At 49.5% G+C, this 20,169-nt stretch overlaps 1 protein-coding gene across 2 annotated transcripts in view; it reads right to left on the bottom strand.

Moving 5' to 3' along the window:
• The window catches only part of LOC140605339 (adenylate cyclase type 1), a 102,808-nt gene that overhangs the window by 18,741 nt on the left and 63,898 nt on the right, over positions 1 to 20,169 (bottom strand). The window contains exons 12-14 of one of the 2 annotated variants that reach the window (XM_072777625.1): positions 16,637 to 16,726; positions 15,797 to 16,053; positions 15,444 to 15,570 (exon numbers count right to left, since the gene is read on the bottom strand). The exons of the other annotated variant lie outside the window; for it this stretch is intronic. Coding sequence (XP_072633726.1) covers positions 15,444 to 15,570; positions 15,797 to 16,053; positions 16,637 to 16,726 — 474 coding nt within the window. The remainder of the gene's footprint in view (positions 1 to 15,443; positions 15,571 to 15,796; positions 16,054 to 16,636; positions 16,727 to 20,169) is intronic. 2 annotated transcript variants of the gene reach the window in all.

Here is a 20,169-nt window from a genome sequence, read left to right as displayed (position 1 = left end):
TTCATTTTCTTTCCACTGACTTAGAATTCACTGACATCCATAGCAAATCAGGGAGGAAAAACCGTTGTCTGTTTTTCAATCCATCCACAGATGCAAAGGTCTATGTTACATGATGGATAAATGTCCATCTTCTTACAAGTTAAGCAGAAGACGGACGCCTGGGTGGCTCAGTGGTTGAGCATCTGTCTTTGGCTCAGGGCATGATCCTGGAGTCCTGGGATGGAGTCTCACATCGGGCTCCCTGCAGGGGGCCTGCTTCTCTCTCTGCCTGTCTCTCATGAATAAATAAATAAATAAAATCTTAAAAAAAAAAAAAACAAGTTAAGTAGAAAAAGTTGTATTGTGATATATTTAACAAATAAGAGGAACACCCAGTGAAATTCTCGTTTTTGTAAGATTTTCCTAACCAGCCAGGAAACTCTAAGTGTTGGTGAGAAGGAGCTGGTGTAGCTGACACACACTATTCCTGCCAGCACATGAGAGATAAAACCAACACCCATTCTCAAGCTGTTCCCTCTGCAGCAGAGCTTCTTTCAAAAGACATTTCCCTTCTCATACATCAAAATCCAACCCTGAAAAAAAAAAAAAATCCGACCCTGGACATTAAGGGAAAGAATGTGGGAGCTGACATCTCAGAAAGTACTTCCCAGGGTGCACTTACAGTTACGTGGCACCCGAAGAGGGGCTCGCAGGCTGGGGCCACTGTCTCTCCATCAATAGAACAGAACAAAACAGCATAACCTGATGGATCCCAGGTCTGCTGGCATAGTGACCAGTGGGCTAGATGTGCTGTGACTATCACCATGACTCCCATAAAATGCTGCAAAGATTTCTAATTTAACCAACCAGACCAGCACACCCCTCCTAGTGCCTGGAATGAAGGACATGCTCACTCAAAATGAACAGCCCATCATGCTCTTTCTGGGAAGTGACATCCCTGCATCCTCCTGGAAGTGACATCTGGCTGGAGGCAGATGGTCACTGCCAGCTTATTCCTCAAATAGTAGGAGAGTGCATTTCTTAATTTCCAGAACACTCACTATGAACAGAGCTGCTGATGCTGCACTAGCATCCTCCGGAGAAAAGAACCAACAGAATATATGCAGACACAGGAAGAGATTACCAGGACTTGGCTCACAAGATCATGGAGCTGAGCAGTTCCACCTTCTGCTGTCTGCAAGCCGGATGGCTAGGAAAACAAGTGGTGGTTCCTGTCCAAGCCCAAAGGCCTGAGGACCAGGAGAAACAAGGGCAGAAGACCAATGTCCCAGCTCAACCGTGCAGGAGGAGGTGCTGGAATCCAGCTCTGCCTTTTTGTTCTATTAAGGCCTCAACTTGAACTTATCTAGGTCCCAAAAAAGGGATCAAAATGATATTTATGGCATAAAAAAATACTTAGCACCCAGAAACTAAAATTCACAATCCATAATATCTAACTAAAAATTAGCAGACAGGGATCCCTGGGTGGCGCAGCGGTTTGGCGCCTGCCTTTGGCCCAGGGCGCGATCCTGGGGACCCGGGATCGAATCCCACATCGGGCTCCCGGTGCATGGAGCCTGCTTCTCCCTCTGCCTGTGTCTCTGCCTCTCTCTCTTTCTCTCTTTGTGACTATCATAAATAAAAAAAAAATAAAAATAAAAATAAAAATTAGCAGACAGGGAAGCAGAAAACTATAGCTCATAACTAAGAGTTGACAACTATCAGTTGACATCGACCTATAGGCGTACAGTCGGTGGTCTGAGTTAAACAATTTGTTCAAAAAACTGGAGGAAAGGTGCCTGGGTGGCTCAGTGGTTGGCTTTCTCCCTTTGGCTCAGGTTGTGATCCCAGGGTCCTGGGATCAAGTCCCCCATCAGATTCCCTACAGGGAGCCTACCTCTCCCTCTGCCTGTCTCTCTTGTGAATAAATAAAACCTTAAAAAAAAAAAAAAAAGCTGGAGGAAACATGGTAAGTAGATACAGAGGAGATGTGAAAGAGACCCAAATCTACATTCTAAAAATGAAAACTACAAAATCTGAGATGGGAAATGCACAGACGGGATTAGCAAAAGTAATATTAGGTGCTGCGGCAGAAATGAGGATAAACGTGAAAAACACCAAATGTGGAAGGCACTGAGAAGAGGGAGAAACAGAGTGTGCCCAAAGCATGAGAGAGGTGTGGGACACCGTCCAGATACCTAATGCACACACAGGCAAGGCCCTTGAAGGACAGAGACAGAAAAACATCAGAAGAAATAAGGGATGAAATTTTTCCAAATTTACTAAAATCTATAAACGCACAGATCCAAGATGCTCCAAACCTCAAGCAAAAAATGACATCAGGGTACGTCGCAATCAAGCCACTTAAAACCAGGAATAAAGAGAAAATCTTCAAAAGCCACCAGATACAAGGACACATTTACTCACAGAAAGATGGTGGTTGATGAATCGCTGGAAGCAATGCCAGACAAGAGACAAGAGATTATCTTTAAAATGTGAAAGGGAAAAGGATCGTCAACCTACAGACCTATAGCACACTTATCTTTCAATCATGAAGGCAAAATAAAGATGTTTCCAGACACATGAGAGTTGGAAGAATGAATTGCCAACAGACCTGCAAGAAATGTTAAAAGTGATCCTTCAGGAAGAAGGCGGGTACCAGATGGAAACCTAGATCTTCACCAAAGAATGACAAGCACCAGAATTCACAACTCTGTAGATACATAAAAATACCACTTCTTCGCATAAAATATCCTTAAAATACAATTAAATAAATTTATGGTGGAAAATATATTTTGGAGTTTATTGTATATTTCCAAATAAGATCTATGATGTCTGTACCAAAAACTTAGGATGGGAGAAAGATGTATGCTGTTGTAGGTAGAATAACATCAACTAAAGAGAGACAATAATAAGTATTCACTGAAATAATACCACAGGGGGTGGGGGGCGCTAAGATGGTGGAATAGGAGGAGGGCCCCATTCTTGCCTCGTCCCTCAAACACAGCTAGATACGTATCAACTCATTCTGAACACCCAAGAAGTCAATCTAGGACTGACAACAAACTGCACAAGAGGGAGAGAAAAGGCCACATCATGGATGGTAGAAGGTGGGGAGATGTGGTTTGGGGAGAAACAGATTATGGGCACTGCAGTGGGGAAAGAACCCTGGTCACAGAGTCAGGCAACAGACAGACGGGGGTGGGAGGGTGGGCACACAGGCCTATGCACAGGAACAACTCCCCAAAGCCAATGATGGGGAAAACAAGAGAGGCTGATTTTCACAAGATTTTACAACTGGCGGGATTCAAAGACTGGAGTTCTAGAGGTCCACAGTGTGGCCAGTATGGAGCCCGGTGGGCACTGCAGTGAGCACCCCTATGGAGAAGGAAGGTGCAGAGCCCGGGAGTGGAGGGCACAATTGGAGAATCCCCTAGGACACACTGGGAAAGACAGTTCCCCCTTCTTGGAGCACATCTGGGAGAAGTGTCACGGCTTCTCCCGGGACAAAAGACTTGCATGCATCAGTTCTCTCCCCAACCCGTCAGCATAAACTAACTTCAGTAAGCAGCACAGCACCAGCACTGGCAGCCTAAACCAAGCCCTGCCCCCTGTGGTGCAGGCGCTGCTTTTCCTGGGCGAGTGAGCCTGAGAAGCAGAACAGTGGGTCCCTCCCCAAGAAAACCAGCACAAACCCCCTGCACACACCACATCTAAAGACCACAGAATGCCGCAAAGCTTCAGCTCTAGTGCAAACAGGATCTAGCCTCTTTTAACAAGCAGACCAGAGCACACCTAGTTAAAACTTGCCACATGCTGGACAAGGTCCAAACACTGCCCACTGCAGGCAAGGAGACACTCTGCAGACAACTGGCATGAAGGATGCAGCCGCCAGAACACCGCAGCACAGTGCACACAGCACACACCAGGACACTTCCTGAATCCCAGGCCCTGGACATTATATGACCTCTTCTTCATAAAGCCACTACTCTCAGGAGCAGGAAACATACCAGGCTTTCCTAACACATAAAAGACAGAGACTGAGACAAAATGCCAAAACAGAGGAATTCATTCCAAATGAAACAAGGAAAGGTCATAGCCAGGGATCAAAGCAGATGTAAGTACTGATCCAGAATTTAAAGCAACAATCATAAGGATATTAGCTAGGCCTGAGAAAAGCATAGAGGACACCAGAGAGTCTCTTACTGCAGAGATCAAAGACCTAAAACCTAGCCATGCCAAAATAAAAAAATTATAGCTGAAAACTTCCCTAATTTAGGGAAGGAAACAGACATGCAAATCCAGGAGAAACAGAGAACTTCCATCAAAATCAGCAAAAGCAGGCCAACACCAAGACACACTGTAGTTAAATATGGAAAACACAGAGACAAAGAAAAAATCTTAAGAGCAGCAAGAGAAAAGAAGTCCCTAATCTACAAGGGAAGACAAATCGGATTAGCAGCAGATCTATCCACAGAAACTTAGCAGACCAGAAGAGAGCGGCATGATATACTCGATGTGCTGAAAGGGAAAAATCTACAGCCAAGAGGATACTCTATCCAGCAAAGCTGTCATTAAGAATAGGAGAGCCAAAAAAAAAAAAAAAAAAAAAAAAGAAAGAAAGAAAAAAAGAATAGAAAAAAAAATAGGAGAGACAGAGTTTCCCAGACAAACAGAAACTAAAGTAGTTTGTGACCACTAAACCTGCTGGGCAAGAAATATTAAAGGGGACTCTCAGTGGGAAAGACCAAAAGTGACAAAGACTAGAAAGGTACAGAGTAAAGTCTCTGTAAACAAGACTTTACAGGTAATATACTGGCACTAAACTTATATCTATCAATAATTATTCTGAATGCAAGTGGACTAAATGTTCCAACCAAAATACATAGGGTATCAGAATGGATTTTAAAAAGACCCATTGATATGTTGCCTATAAGAGCCTCATTTTGGACCTAAAGACACCTGCAGATTGAAAGCAAGGGGATGGAGAACCATCGGACATCAAAAGAAAGCTGGTGTAGCCATCCTTACATCAGACAAACTAGATTTTATTTTTTTTTTAAGATTTTATTTATTTATTCATGAGAGACACACAGACAGAGAGAGAGAGAGAGAGAGAGAATGAGAGAAGCAGAGACACAGGCAGAGAGAGAAGCAGGCCCCACGCAGGGAGCCTGATGTGGGACTTGACCCCGGGTCTCCAGGATCACGCCCTGGACCGAAGGCAGGCGCTAAACCGTTGAGCCACCCAGGCTGCCCAGACAAACTAGATTTTAAACCAAAGACTGTAAATGGAGATGAAGAAGGACACTATATCATAATAAAGAGGTCTATCCATCAAGAAGATCTACAATTGTAAGTAGTCATGCTCTCAACTTGGAGGCACTTAGATATATAAATCAATTAATAACAAACATGGAGGAACTCATTGATAATAATACAAAAATAGTAGGGGCCTTCAACACCCCATTCACAGCAATGGACAGATTATCTCAGCAGAAAATCAACAAGGAAACAATGGCTTTGATTGACACACTGGATCAGATGGACTTCACAAATTCATTCAGAACATTCCATCCTACAGCAGCAGAATACACATTCTTTTCAAGTGCCCATGGAACATTCTCCGGAATAGATCACGTCACAAATCAGGCCTCAATGAGTACAAAAAGATTGAGATCATACCATGAATATTTTCTGACCACAACATTATGAAACTTGAAGTCAACCATAAGAAAAATTTGGAAAGAACACAAATATATGGAGGTTGAAGAACATCCTACTAAAGAACGAACAGGTTAACCAGGAAATAAAAGATAAAATAAAAAATACATGGAAACAAATGAAATGAAAACACAACAGTCCAAACCTTTGGGATGCAGCAAAGGCAGTCGTAAGACGGAAGTATGTGGCAATGCAGGCCTTCCTCAAGAAGCAAGAAATTTTTCAAATACACAATCTAACTTTACACATAAAGGAACTAGAAAAGGAACAGCAAATAAAAACCTAATGCCACAAAACAAAACAAAACAAAACAAAACCTAATGCCTCCAGAAGAGGGGAAATAATAAAGATTAGAACAGAAATAAATGATTCAGAAACAAACAAAACCAGTAGAACAGATCAATGAAACCAGAAGCTGATTCTTTGAAATAACTAATAAAAGTGATAAACCCCATGGCAGACTTATCAAAAAGAAAAAAGGGCTCAAAGAAATAAAATCACAAATCAGGGAGGAGAAATAACCACCAACATCACAGAAAAGCAATTAAAAGAGAATATTATGAAAATTATATGCCAATAAATTGGGCAATCTGGAAGAAATGGATAAATTCCTACAAACATATAAACTATCAAAAGTGAAACAGGAAGAAATAGAAAACTTGAACAGACCCATAACCAGCAAAGGATTGAATCAGTCATCAAATATCTTCCAAAAAACATTAGGGCCAAATGGCTTCTCAGGGGGATCCCTGGGTGGCACAGCGGTTTGGCGCCTGCCTTTGGCCCAGGGAGCAACCCTGGAGACCCGGGATCGAATCCCACGTCGGGCTCCCGGTGCATGGAGCCTGCTTCTCCCTCTGCCTGTGTCTCTGCCTCTCTCTCTCTCTCTCTCTCTCTCTGTGGCTATCATAAGTAAATTTAAAAAAATTAAAAAAAAAAAAACAAATGGCTTCTCAGGGGAATTATACCAGACATTTAAAGAAGAGTTAATACCTATTCTCAAGTTGTTCCAAAAAACAGAAATGGAAGGAAAATCTCCAAACTCCTTCCACAAGGTTCACATTACCTTGATCCCAAAACCAAGGACCCTAGTAAAAAAGAGATCTATGGGCCAAAATCCCTGATGAACATGGATGTAAAAACAAGATACTGGCAAATCCAATCAATAGTATATTAAAAGAATCATTCACCAAAATTCAGCGGGATTTATTCCTGGCTTGCAATTGCAAGAGTGGCTCAATATTTGCAAATCAATCAGTGTGATACAGCCCATTAATAAGGAAAGGATAAGAGCCATATGATCCTCTCAATAGACACAGAAAAAGCATTTGACAAAATACAGCATCCTTTCCTGAAAAAAAACCTCAACAAAATAGAGACAGAGGGAACATACCTCAACGTCATAAAAGCTATACACAAAAAAAACCCCACAGTTAATATCATCCTCAATGAGGAGGAGAGCTTCTCCTCTACAGGCAGGAACAAGACAGGGATGTCCACTCCCACCACTGATATTCAACATAGTCCTGGAAGTCCTCGCCTCAGCAATCAGACAACAAAAAGAAACAAAATCGGTAAGGAAGAAGTCAAACTTTCACTATTTACAGAAGGCATGATACTTTATGTAGAAAACCCAAAAGAGTCCACCAAAAAACTGCTAGAACTGATACACAAATTCAGGAAAGCACAGGATACAATGTCAACGTACAGAAATCTGTTGTATTCTTGTACACCAGTAATGCAGCAGAAAGAGAAATCAAGGAATTGATTCCATTTACGATTGTGCCAAAAAACATATGATACCCAGCAATAAATCTAACCAAAGAGGCAAAAGATCTATACTCTTAAAGCTATAGAACACTCATGAAAGAAACTGAAACGAACACAAAGGAATGGAAAAAATTGCATGCTCATGGATTTGAAGAACACATATGGTTAAAATATCTATACTACCCAAAGCAATCCACACATGTAATGTAATTCGTATCAAAATACGACCAGCACTTTTTACAGAGCTAGAACAAACAATCCCCAAATTTGTATGGAACCACAGAAAAACCCAAATAGCTAAAGCAATCTTGAAAAAGAAAGCAAAGTGGGAGGCATCACAATTCTGGACTTCAAGCTGTTATTACAAAGCTGCGATCAAGACACTATGGTACTGGCACAAAAATAGACACATAGATCAGCGGAACAGAATTGAGAGCCCAGAAATGGATCCTCAACTCTATGGTCAACGAATCCTTAACAAAGCAAGAGAGAATATCCTATGGAAAAAAAGACCGTCTCTTCAGCAAATGGCGTAGGGAAAACTGGACAGCCACATGCAGAAGAATGAAACTGGACCACTTTCTTACATACTACAGACCAATTAATTTATTCAAAATAAATTTGAAACCATAAAAATCCCAGAAGAGAAACAGAGTAACCTCCCTGATATTGGCCATAGTAATTTCTTCCTAGACATGTCTCCAGAGGAAAGGGAAACAAAGCTAAAAGTGAACTATTGGGACTTCATCAAGATAAAAATCTTCTGCACAATGAAGGAAACAATCAATGAAACTAAAAGGCAGCCTACAGAATGGGACAAGATGTTTACAAATGACATACCTGATAAAGGGTTATGATCCAAAATCTATAGAGAACTTATCAAACTCAACACACCAAAAAACAAATAATCCAGCTAGGAAATAGGCAGAAGACACAAATAGACATTTTTCCAAATAAGCCACACAGATGGCCAACAGACACATGAAAAGATATTCAACATCACTCATCATCAGGGAAATACAAATCAAACCATGATGAGACATCATCTCACACCTGTCAGAATGGCCAAAATTAACAACACAAGAAGCAACAAGTGTCGGTGAGTAGGTAAAGAAAGGAGAACCCTCTTTCATTGCTGGTGGGAATGAAAACTGGTACAGCCACTCTGGAAAACAGTATGGAGTTTCCTCAAAGACTTAAAATAGTACTACCCTAAGATCCAGCAATTGCACTACTAGGTATTTACCCAAAAGATACAAAAATACTGATTCGAAGGGGTATATGCCCCCTGATGTTTATAGCAGCATTATCAACAATAGCCAAACTATCAAGAGAGCCTAAATGTTTATCAACGTGCATGGATAAAGATGTGGTCTCACCCCAGTGAGAATGGTGAAAATTAACAAGACAGGAAACAACACACGTTGGAGAGGATGTAGAGAGAGGGGGACCCTCCTCCCACTGTTGGTGGGAACGTGAACTGGTGCAGCCACTCTGGAAAACTGTGTGGAGGCTCCTCAAGAAGTTAAAAATAGAGCTACCCTACGGCCCAGCAACTGCACTGCTGGGGATTTACCCCAAAGATACAGATGCAGTGAAATGCTGGGACACCTGCACCCCGATGTTTACAGCAGCAATGTCCAAAATAGCCACACTGTGGAAGGAGCTGAGATGTCCTTCAACAGATGAATGGATAAAGATGCGGTCTATGTATACGATGGAATATTACTCCGCCATCAGAAAGGACAAATACCCACCATTTGCTTCGATGTGGATGGAACTGGAAGGTATTATGATGAGTGAAAAAGTCAACTGGAGAAGGACAATCATCATATGGTTTCACTCATATGTGGAATATAAGAAACAGTGAAAGAGATTATAAGGAAAAGGAGGGGAACTGAGCGAGAAAAATTAGAGAGGGAGACAAACCGTGAGAGACTCCTAACTCTGGGAAAGAAACAAAGGGTTGCAAAAGGGGAGGTGGGTAGGGGAATGGGGTAGCTGGGTGACTGAGGAGGGCACTTGGTTGGACGACCACTGGATGTTATACTATATGGTGGAAAATCGAATTTTAATAAAAACAAACGTAAAAACAAAAACAAAAAAGATGTGGTCTACATATACAATGGAATACTACTGGGCCATCCAAAAAGAATGAAATCTTGCCATTTGCAACATCCTGGATGGAGCTAGAGCGTATTATGCTAAGTGAAATAAGTAAAAAAGAGATCTATGGGCCAAAATCCCTGATGAACATGGATGTAAAAACAAGATACTGGCAAATCCAATCAATAGTATATTAAGAGAAAGACAGAGAAAGACAAACACCATATAATTTCACTCATGTATGGAATGTAAGAAATGAAACAGATGAACACAGGGAGAGAAAAGAGAGAGACGCAAACCAGGAAACAGATTCTTAGTTACAGAGAACACGCTGAGGGTTGCTGAGGCGAGGGGGGAGAGGGAGTGGGTATTAAGGAGGGCACCTGTGATGAGCACTGAGCATTATGTGTAAGTGATGGATCACTAAATTCTACCCTTGAAACTAATAATAGCTATATTTAACCATCGAATTTATATAAAAACTTGAAACCTAAAAGAAATAATACTTCAAAGAATGCAGCTAATAAAAAGAGGAAGGGAAAAAGAAGAGGGAAAGCAAGAGAGACAAATGAATTATAACTATTAATAAAGTAATCAATACTAATTATAAATGGAATAATAAACACTCTTTTATATTTTAATAGAATAACAAAAATATTTAATCCAAAGCAGCCAGAAAAAGAGGGAAAAAACCACAAAGAACAGATGGGCAGACATGACAAATAGGAGACAGCAAGATAAAAGATTAAAATCCAATGCATCAATAATCATATTAATTATAAATGGTCTGAACAGCTCAATTTAAAAAGCAGAGATTTATAAGTTGGATAAGAAGGCAAGGTCCAATTGTATGTTGGTCCAATTTTGTTTTGCTTATGAGAAACCCACCTTAAGTAAAAAGATATAAATAAGTTAAAAGTAAAATGATGGGAAAAATATATAAAGGGAGCAGGATTACCTATATAATATCATGTAAAGTATACTGCAGAGCCAAGCACATTACCTGGGAAAAGCAGCTCTTTCCATAGTGATAAAGGGGACAAAGGTTCCAACTTACCAAGAGGACATCCTCATCCTAAACATTTATTATGCACCTAATAATGAATTGCCAAAATACACGAAGGAAAAATTGGTAGAACCGCACAAAATTCTGTCTATGGGTACAACGGGAGATTTCAACATCATTCTCTCAAAAATTGGTAGAATATCTGGGCATAAAGTCCATTAGGGCATAGAAGACCTATGAGCATCCTCGGCCAGGGTGGCCTCATTGGCATTCATGAAACACACCATCGAAAAAAATAAAAAATTAAAAAATTAAAATAAATTTTTAAAAACCACACCATCCAACAGCCACAAAATGGAACATGGATGATAGAATTCTCAAGAATCAGTTCAGCAGCTTAACTGAGCCACCCACATGCCCCTCTTTCTCAAGAAATCTAAAAGAAGTCAAGGCATAATCTCTGACCACAGTACAACTAAGGAAAAGTCAGTAACAGAAAGATCCCTGGGAAATTTTCAACAAAAGAATGTATGTCTTCATAACTCTTGGTCTGAAGAAGAAGAAGAAGAACAACAACAACAACAACAACAACAAAGATCTTTGAGCCAAAGGAAAATGAAATGACATTTAATGTCAAAATTTGTGAATTAAGCAGCACTTGGAGGAAAATGTATAATAAAACCACTGAGTTAGAGAAAGTACAAATCATCTTGAGAAACTAGAGAATATGAGTAAATTAACCCCAAAGTTATCAGAAGAAAATAAAGATCAGAGTAGAATTCAATGACATTGGAAACTCAAAAGAGAAAGATCAGTAAGACCAAAAGCTATTTCTTGAGATCAATAAAATGTATCAACTTCTAGTCACATTGATCAAAAAAAAAAAAAAAAAAAAAGAGTCTACACAATCCTACATCAGGAGAGAGGGGATGTCACAACAAATCCTACAAATGGTAAAGTGGGTAAGAAGGGAATAGTAAAAACAAGTTTGTGATAATCGAATGAACAACATCCAGGGAATGACATAAGTTCCCAAAGCTACCTCAAAAAAGAAAAAAAAAAAAAAAAAAAGGAAAGCATGGCCCTTTATCTTTAGAGAAGTTCATTTTAGTTAAAACTTTCCTACTCTAAAGATAGACGTACAAATCCAAGCCGAAGGGCTTCACTTTCCAAAACGTCTGAGGAAGAAATGGCACCAATTCTACGAACTCTTCCAGAAACCCGCAAAGGAAGGAACAGGTCCCCACTGGTGAGGCCTGCTTCGCTCTGACCTCAAAGCCTTGTCTGGCCTAGAAAATGAGAGAACAACCTATATGTTGGCAAACTGAACACCAATAAAAAATAAATTCACAAAAATAAATAAATAAATACATACATAAATAAATAAATAAATAAATAAAAATTAAAAAAAGAAAATGAGAGAACAACCTATATGTTGGCAAACTGAACACCAATAGAAAATAAATCCACGAAAATAAATAAATAAATAAATAAATAAATTTTAAAAAAGAATGAGAACAACCTATATGTTGGCAAATTGAACACCAACAGAAAATAAATTTACAAAAATAAATAAGTAAATAAATGAATGAATGAACGAATAAATAAATAAATAAATAAATAAATAAATAAATAAATAAATAAATAAAGACAATGAGAGAACTACATTATTCATGAGCGCCGACACACATCCCCTTACCACGTTTTGGCAAAGCGAATCCAACAACACACAGAACCGTTCCCGCGTGACAGGCAAGGCCACGCCGGGCCACCTTCCCTCCGAGTGCCGCCAATACGGCGCCACCACCGACGGGAATCACCCTCCCGAGACAGGCATTCCCTGAGCAGGAACAAGTTGCCCTACTATCATCCAAACTAAGGTCGCATCCCGATCGTCTGGGGAATCCAAAGGAAACACGGCTCTGGCACACATGCAGGCTCCTGTGACCACCCGGGGTCTGAAAATAATTAACCCCCAGGCCTGGCCTGACCGTTCCACAACGGCGTGAGACACTGTGATGTCTGCGTGACAGGCTTACGGACCCACAGGGCAAGCGGGCAAAGTCGAGAAATGTCCTTGTTTTGCTGGGTTTACAGGAAGGTGAGGTGGCCTTTCCCGTTACACGTCCTTGGGAAAGTATGTCGCATGTAGGCACCCCTTCCCAGTGACGCGTGGAGGGTCTCCCTGCCACTGAGCTCCCCGGAAACCTCACCGAGAGGTGGGGGCCCGGGGTGTTGTCAGTGGGGAACCCCAGGGCAGGCCCAAACACTGGGCTTACACCATCTAAAGGGACACCGAGAAGAGCGCCTGCCAACCCAGACGGGGCACCGCAGCCTCTGTCTGTGGCGCTGGCCGCACGGCAGGTGCCTGGTGAACAAGCCGGAAGCCAGATGCACACACGCCAGGCCAACCCGGCTCTCCAGCGCACCCTGACTGCTCTCCTCAAGCTGAGTAGCTAATCACAACTAAAGACCTGAAACCAGAGGGGCCAGCTGACCGTGGGGTGGGCACCTCTAGGGACCAGCCAGCCCGGTGCCCCTGGACAGCCAGCCACAGCCAGACAAGGGTCCCCTGAGTCCCCTGGCACAGCCCACGAGAGACGCTGTGCTCCGTCACCTGGTGAGGCTGTGGCAAACAGCAGCGGTCGGGTCTCCCTTCTGGGAGCCCACGTATGCGGCCGTCTGTCTGGCATCGGCTCCGACCTGAGACCTCCGGGCTTGGCCAGGGCAGAGCATCCGCAGGCCCGGGGAGAACGCGGCTGGGCCCCTCCCGGCACGGTCAAGGAGGGCCGGCCGGGTCCCTTGGCTGACTGCCGTGAGTCTTGTCTGGTGGCCTGCCTCAGGGCGCCTGCAGTGGCCCTAGACCCGCCCATCTCAGGTGAGCCGACGGTCCTACCCCTGACCCACCCAATCCGGGCTGTGGTCGGGCCCTCACGTGGGGTAACGGTGGCAGCTCAAGTCCCTTGTGGGACAGAGCCAGCATCGGGTGCGTTCCCTGGTCTGCAGGGAGGCTCAAGCCAGCACTGTACACCCGCCCCCCCAGGGCGCCCCAGCCCCATGGACAGGGGTCCAGAGGGCTCAGCATTCCAGGGCCTCTGCCCACCCAGAACCCAGAATCCAGGTGTACGGTGAAGACGGCACCGGGCAGTGAGCCCCTCAGATCAGGGGTCTCCCCAGGACTCGGGGGCGTGGGCTGCCCAGAGTAGACGCGGGATGGGCAATGAGCAGAAACACACATCCGCGGGGATGGGGCGGCAGACGTAGGGAGTGACCACTGCTGGGGACAGGGCTCTCTGGGAACGTGAAGATGCTCTACACTGACCATTGCGACGGCGGCCCAAGTCTGTAAATACACTGGAAACCACCGAACCGCATACTTTACAGGAATGAAGCGTGAAGAGAGTGGTTTTAACCTCAGTGCAGGTGTTACGCAGAAAAGAATAATTAGGCTGTTGCTCCCCAGCATATGGACGTGTGTGCAGACTCCCTATGTACTCGGGTGCGCACACGTGCACGCACACGGGTCTTCCCTCCTCTGTCTACCCGGAGGAACGGGATCACCCCTCACAGTCCCGAACACGCATCCTGCCCAGACATCCGTAGCCGGGACCTGTTTTTCCCAGGTTAACAAAACCAGAGAAGAAGTATCAGACTGGCTCCTGCAGGTGGAGCGTCCCAAGAGATGAACAAGGCGGCGTCCGGAGGCCGCCCAGCCGCACCGAGCGCTCACTGCGTGCCAGGCCCGCCGCCAAGCCAGTCCTGGTGGGGAACTAATCACTATATCCCCACCCAGGCTGGAAGGTTTTATGTGTCACTCGGACCAGGCCACAGGGCGCCCACACGGCCACCAAACATCACTTCCAGGTGTCCGTGCTGGTCTCTGCAGCCCATGGTCTTCTTCGGCGAGGGCGACCTCACCCCCCAATCCTCTGGGCTCCACCTGTCTGGCATCGAACACTGGCTCTCCCTGCATCCTGGTCCCCAGGGGGGCCCCAGGCTGGACACGGGGCTCCCAGGATGAGGCGACTGCCCCCCTGCTCCGGACACCACTCAGACCCTGGCTCCTCCCCGCTGGGCCATGTACCAGCCACCCGGGCCCAAGCACGTCACATCACTGCCCTGCTCCCCACCTGCAGGCCCATGCCCTGGGCAGGGCTGCCATGAAGACCAGACACAATTAAATGCCTCGGACGCTAGAGAGCAACTTCGTAATACATCAGGATTAGAAAGCTCCTGAGAGCTCGCATCCACCGTCTCTGTTCTAGGGCGTGCCCCCTGCCCACTTCTAGCCGGGGAAGCCAAGGGAGGCCCTCCACCCAGGGTCCAGACGTCTGCAAGTGGCACGGGTGGACTTGTCCAGCAGGCCGGAAGGCCTCCCATCCAGAGGCGAGGGGGGCCCCTCGCGCATGCCCGGCTGGCCCAGACATGCACCGGTGTGCTGGTCACCTGGCAGGTGCACAGCCCACACCTCCGGTAGTCATCCCCTCCCTCCCCGGGCTCGGGGCCGACAGCTCGCATACCTGCACCCGCACACCTACTAACTTGGGTGGGCGGTGCAAGAGTCGGTGTTTTCTGGACACTCCCATGACCCTGGGGAGACCCGCTGTCCCGTGCAGCGCAGCAAAGGCTGAGCCACTCTGCGCGGCAGCCCTACTGCCAGACGCCTCTGGGGATGGGGAGCTCACTGCTCAGGATGCCACCAAACTCCTGTGCCTGTCAGGCGCGGCTCATGGGGCTGTGCCCAGCTTCCCCTGGTCCCCGTCCTGCCCCAGCACTAGCCCCTCCACCCGGACGGCCCCTCCCCAGGGGCTCCTTTGCCGCACCCCACCCTCCGTGGAGCACACGGAGCGCCTCTTGCCTGTGCCGTCCAGAGGTAGTCCAGCCGCAGCTTGACGTCCACCTGCCGGGCGTGCAGGGCCAGCGTGCACGAGAACAGCAGGATGGCCATGATGGGCTCGAAGCTGCGCCCGGACACCGCGCTGCCCCTGGGGGGGTCGGGGGGGTGAGGAGGGAAACCTCTTCAGTACCAAGACCCGTCCACGTGCCCCTGGGGCAGGCCAGTCGGCAGCACCTGCCACCGGCCCGGCTGCAGCACCTCCCGCCCGAACTGAGGCCTCGCTGGCCCTGGGCCCAAATGGACACACGGAGAAGCCGCGGAAGCAGGCAGCACCCGACGCGTGTGTCAGGGGGGCCCGGCAGCAGCGCACCTACCCCGAGGCCCGGGTGTAGCCGCTGAGCTCCAGGACCAGGATGTAGGATGCGGTGAGCACGAGGAGCAGGATCATTTTGGGCAGGGAGGACACTCGCAGGAAGATGGCCAGTGGGAGCGTGCCCACCAGGCCGCAGAGCAGAGCATGGGGCGCAGACTCGCAGGGCGCAGCGGGCAGCAGTGCGCTCTGGCCGCCGGGCGTCAGGACCACCAGGGTCCTGTTGGGGCTGGAGCTCCAGGCCCAGGGCAGACAGCCCACCTGGAGGGGGCGGAGGGGTGGAGGGGGCAGGGGCGGAGGGGGAGGGGGAGGAGGGGGCGGGGGTGAAGGGGGAGGAGGAGCAGAGAAAGCAGGGCCAGAGGAGGCAGGGGCAGAGGGGGCAGGGGAGGAGGAGCCAGGGGCAGAAGAGCAGGGGTGGAGGGGCAGGGGAGGAGGAGCCAGGGGCAGGGGTGGCAGGGAGACAGGGGCTCAGGACCAGCTGCTCTCAGCCCCACCTGCACCCCCCACCCGCTGCTACAGTTTCCTATGGGAAGGAGGGGATGCCCCCAGGTGCCGCCCGCCCCCCCTTGCTGTGCCCTCCAGGCTCCTCCCAGTGTAGGCTGGGAGAAGCAAGAGACCCCCTCGCCCCCCAGACCGCCCGTGCCCTCTCGGCCCCCCTACTGTCACTGCGGCCCTGCCTCCCTCCTGGTACTCAGCGCCCCACCCCTGCCCTGACTCCTGCCCCAGCTTCTACTGCGCACTGGGGAGGGGCTGGGTGTCCCTTCACCCGGAGACAGCCCCCCTCAGCCCCGCACACCTCGCGGGGCTCCCCCCGCAACACCCTGCCGCCTGCGGACATGCTCACCACACATCCTTGGGCCACGGAGTAGATCAAGACCACTATGAAAATACACAAGACGGTGCGGATCTGGATGGTCAGGCATCCGGGAAAACACTGGACAATAAAACATATTACTGTGAACACAGGCGTTTCTTAGAGTTGGTTCGGGTCGCAGGAACGGTCACAGCACAGAATGGGCTGCGCCCTGGTGCCGCTGGTTCCCCACCCAGGCCCCCCCTCCACACATCTCAGCTGTGCCCAGGCTTCCTCTCCCAGGTGACGCTGCCAAAATTAAAAGAAACAAAATCTACTGTCTTTCAGTGAAAAACCACCACACCTGCCACCGTGTGCCCCACGCTGTGATTCTGGCACTGGAATGAACGGATTAATTTGACATTTTTATTGCATTAAATCTTTACTATGTTATGTATTTTTTAAGTTTATATATTGTTATTTATTATATTAAATAACAAGGTTTTACACATACTTGTGTCTTTTTTAGGTACTTTAAGTTTTAGGTTATTCACATAGGTTTTACGCTGTTTTTGTTACTAGAAATTTAAAAAAAAATTTTTTTTTATTTATGATAGTCACACAGAGAGAGAAAGAGAGGCAGAGACACAGGCAGAGGGAGAAGCAGGCTCCATGCACTGGGAGCCCGACGTGGGATTCGATCCCGGGTCTCCAGGATCGCGCCCTGGGCCAAAGGCAGGCGCCAAACCGCTGCGCCACCCAGGGATCCCGTTACTAGAAATTTTATTTTAAATCTGTTTGGGGGAACCTGGGCAGCTCAGGTCATGATCTCAGGGTCCTGGGACCGAGTCCCACATCGGGCTCCCGGCTCAGGAAGGAGTCTGCTTCTCCCTCTCCCTCTGCCCGTCCCCGAAATTGTGCTTTCTTGCTCTCTCCCAAATAAATAAAATCTTTTTAAAAGAAAGAAGGCAGCTGAAATACAGTTTGCAATAGTCAACACGTGACTTCGTGGATAAAAGCGCAAAGTTCTTTTTAGATTCACGCTCGTGAAATTCGAAACAAAAACTAAAATAAAGACCGCAGGGACCCTGCACAAGACGCTGACGAGACCCGCAGCCAGCCAGGGCCGGCCCCCTCCGCGGCCCTCCCCTGGGGAAGTCCCGACCCTCCTGTCCCCACCAGCTGGCCTTCCGCGTCCTACAAGGCTCCCACGGCGCAGCCTTGGTTCCAGATTCCGTCCGGGATTCCTGAGTCCGACGCTGCCGCACCGCACAGACACGCTGGGCCCCCAGATCTCAGGGAGAGGAGCCCCCTGCAGCGGCGCCAGCCCCGACTGCTCACACCTGGCGCTGGCCACCTCCCTCCCTGTCCAATCTCGTGTCCGCCCCCGGCCGGGACGGAGATGTGCCCACGGACTCTCGCCCGGCCGACAAGGCATACGCAGCTCACGCATTCGCTCAGCAAACATGGGGTAAGGGGGGCTCCTCCCGCTGTGGACATCAGGAGCCCCTGGGAGCACTGCCCAGGCCTGGCCTCTGGTGGCCTCTGGTGACTGGAGGGCCACCGGCCAACGCTCAGCAAGCTGTGCCCGGGGTGCAGGGAGGCTGAAGCGGGAGGCGGCCTGGAGTGTGCAGGCGGGGCTCAGAGGCGGGGGCGGCCTGGGGGGTGGATGCGCCGTTCCCATTTGGCAGCCAGCCGGCCAAGCGCTGGCGCCTTCCTACGACGATGCTGAACAGAGGACACAATCTGCCCCCGTGGCTCACCCGGTCTGGCCCTCCTTCCGAGCTCTACTTACTGAAGGCCATACGCGGCGGGCGCTAGCCGCTCCCGCATGTCCTACGGATGGGCAGGGACTTACGAGTCCTGGATGCACTCACACAGGACAGCTCTGCTCCCACCGCCCACGTGCCAGCGCCACACGACGCTCTGCAGAAACGAGAGAGCCAGCGAGCTGCCGGGGGCTGGCCTCGGTCACCTCCGACCCGGGGCGCCCGCTGAGCGCCTGTCACTCCGTCCACACTGCGGGCAGCCCGGTTCCACTCCCTCGGCTGCCCGGGCGCCGGCTCCCCCGCACTCACTCCACAGCGCACGGTGACATCCAGGGATCCGGTGTCTTGGGACCCAGGCCTCGGGGCCACTGAGCACAGTGGAGCGCACAGGGCCGGGCACACCGCCTCACCGGGTGCAGAGAGCATGCCAGGGCTAGGACGCGGGCCCGCAGGAACCACGGGGCGCTATGGCCTCGCGCGACCTGGATCCTCCTCGCGGGCCCTGCTCAGGGTCGCGGACCCCTGCCTGGCCGGGTGCTCCGTGCCAGGAACCCCACCGCATGAGAACGGAGATGTGGGCAGTCATCTGCTCACACTCGCAGGGCCCCAGGGTTCCTGCTACTCACACCCACCCCCCCCCGCTAGCCAGGCGTCTCCCCTGCCCCCTGCCCGCCCTGGGGACCTCAAGGCCCACCAGCAACAAGCCCACAGCGGACACAGACCAGCTCGTGGGCCTTCTCCATGCACGAGCTCACAGGCGGGCAGGAGCCCCCAGAGCAGCTGGCTGCCCCGATAGGTGACTCCCAGCCCCAGAGGGACGGGCGGGGACTCGGATGGAGCACGACCAGAACAGTGTGCCAAGGAAGCCACCGCCACAACACACGTATGTGGAGAGACCGGTCTGAGTGGGTGGAAAGTGCCCGTGTCCCGTGTGATCGGCACCCACGGGGACCTCGGCAGACGCGGTGTGATTATGGGGGCGGGGACGGCCCGCTCTGCAGACACAGAGGAGGTGACATTCAGGACACGGGGCCACTCGCCCCAGCTGACCTAACCGCGGCCAGCGCCGAGGCCCAGTGGCCCCCAGAGACGCAGGGAGCCCCCGACCCACCGAGCTCCTCCCAACCGGGGACCCGGGAAGGGATGCCGGGAACGAGGGTCCCTCCCCGCCCAGTGACAGGCCCCAAAGCCAGCAGACCCCTCGCCCCAGCCATGCTGCTGAGCCCACTGCGGCCCGGCGTTCTCACGGCGGGGGGGGGGGAGGGGACCCCACGGCCTGGAGCTGCTGCTCTTGCCACGACCCCACCCCCGCCCCATCCTGACGCAGCAGCTTTGCCGACGCAGAAATGGCCTTTTGAAGATTCAGGGATGGTGTCAACTGGGCAGCCGCCCTTGCAGAGCCGGGGCGCATCCTCCTGGGGGCTGGGGCGCTGTCCGGGCCTGGCGGCGCCCCGTGACCCCTGAAACGTTTGTTGAAACGTCAGAACTCTCAGCCTCGGTCATAAACACAGCAAGAGGCGCACGGTAAGACCAGCCCGGATCTGCTGCCTGTGACACGGCACAGGAGGGCCCAGGGTTCCTCCCCCAGTGCCGGCCCCGAAGAGCCACCACCCCTGGCCCACGGCCGCCCAGGCGCAGGGTAGCAGCGTGACTGGAGGGACGGGTTCCTGACCGAGGACTCCAGAGGACCCGGCTCAGCAGCACCAGGTCTTGAAAGCCAGACAGTGGAGGAAGGGGAAGCGGGCGGGCTGCGGCACCAGGACTCCACGCGCCGGGGCAGGTGATGGCCCCCCAACCGCCCCACGGGACCCCGCC

The sequence above is a fragment of the Canis lupus genome, chromosome 15 (assembly GCF_048164855.1).
Source record: "Canis lupus baileyi chromosome 15, mCanLup2.hap1, whole genome shotgun sequence".
Lineage (NCBI taxonomy): Eukaryota > Metazoa > Chordata > Mammalia > Carnivora > Canidae > Canis > Canis lupus.
This window is presented reverse-complemented; position numbering and strand designations above follow the sequence as displayed.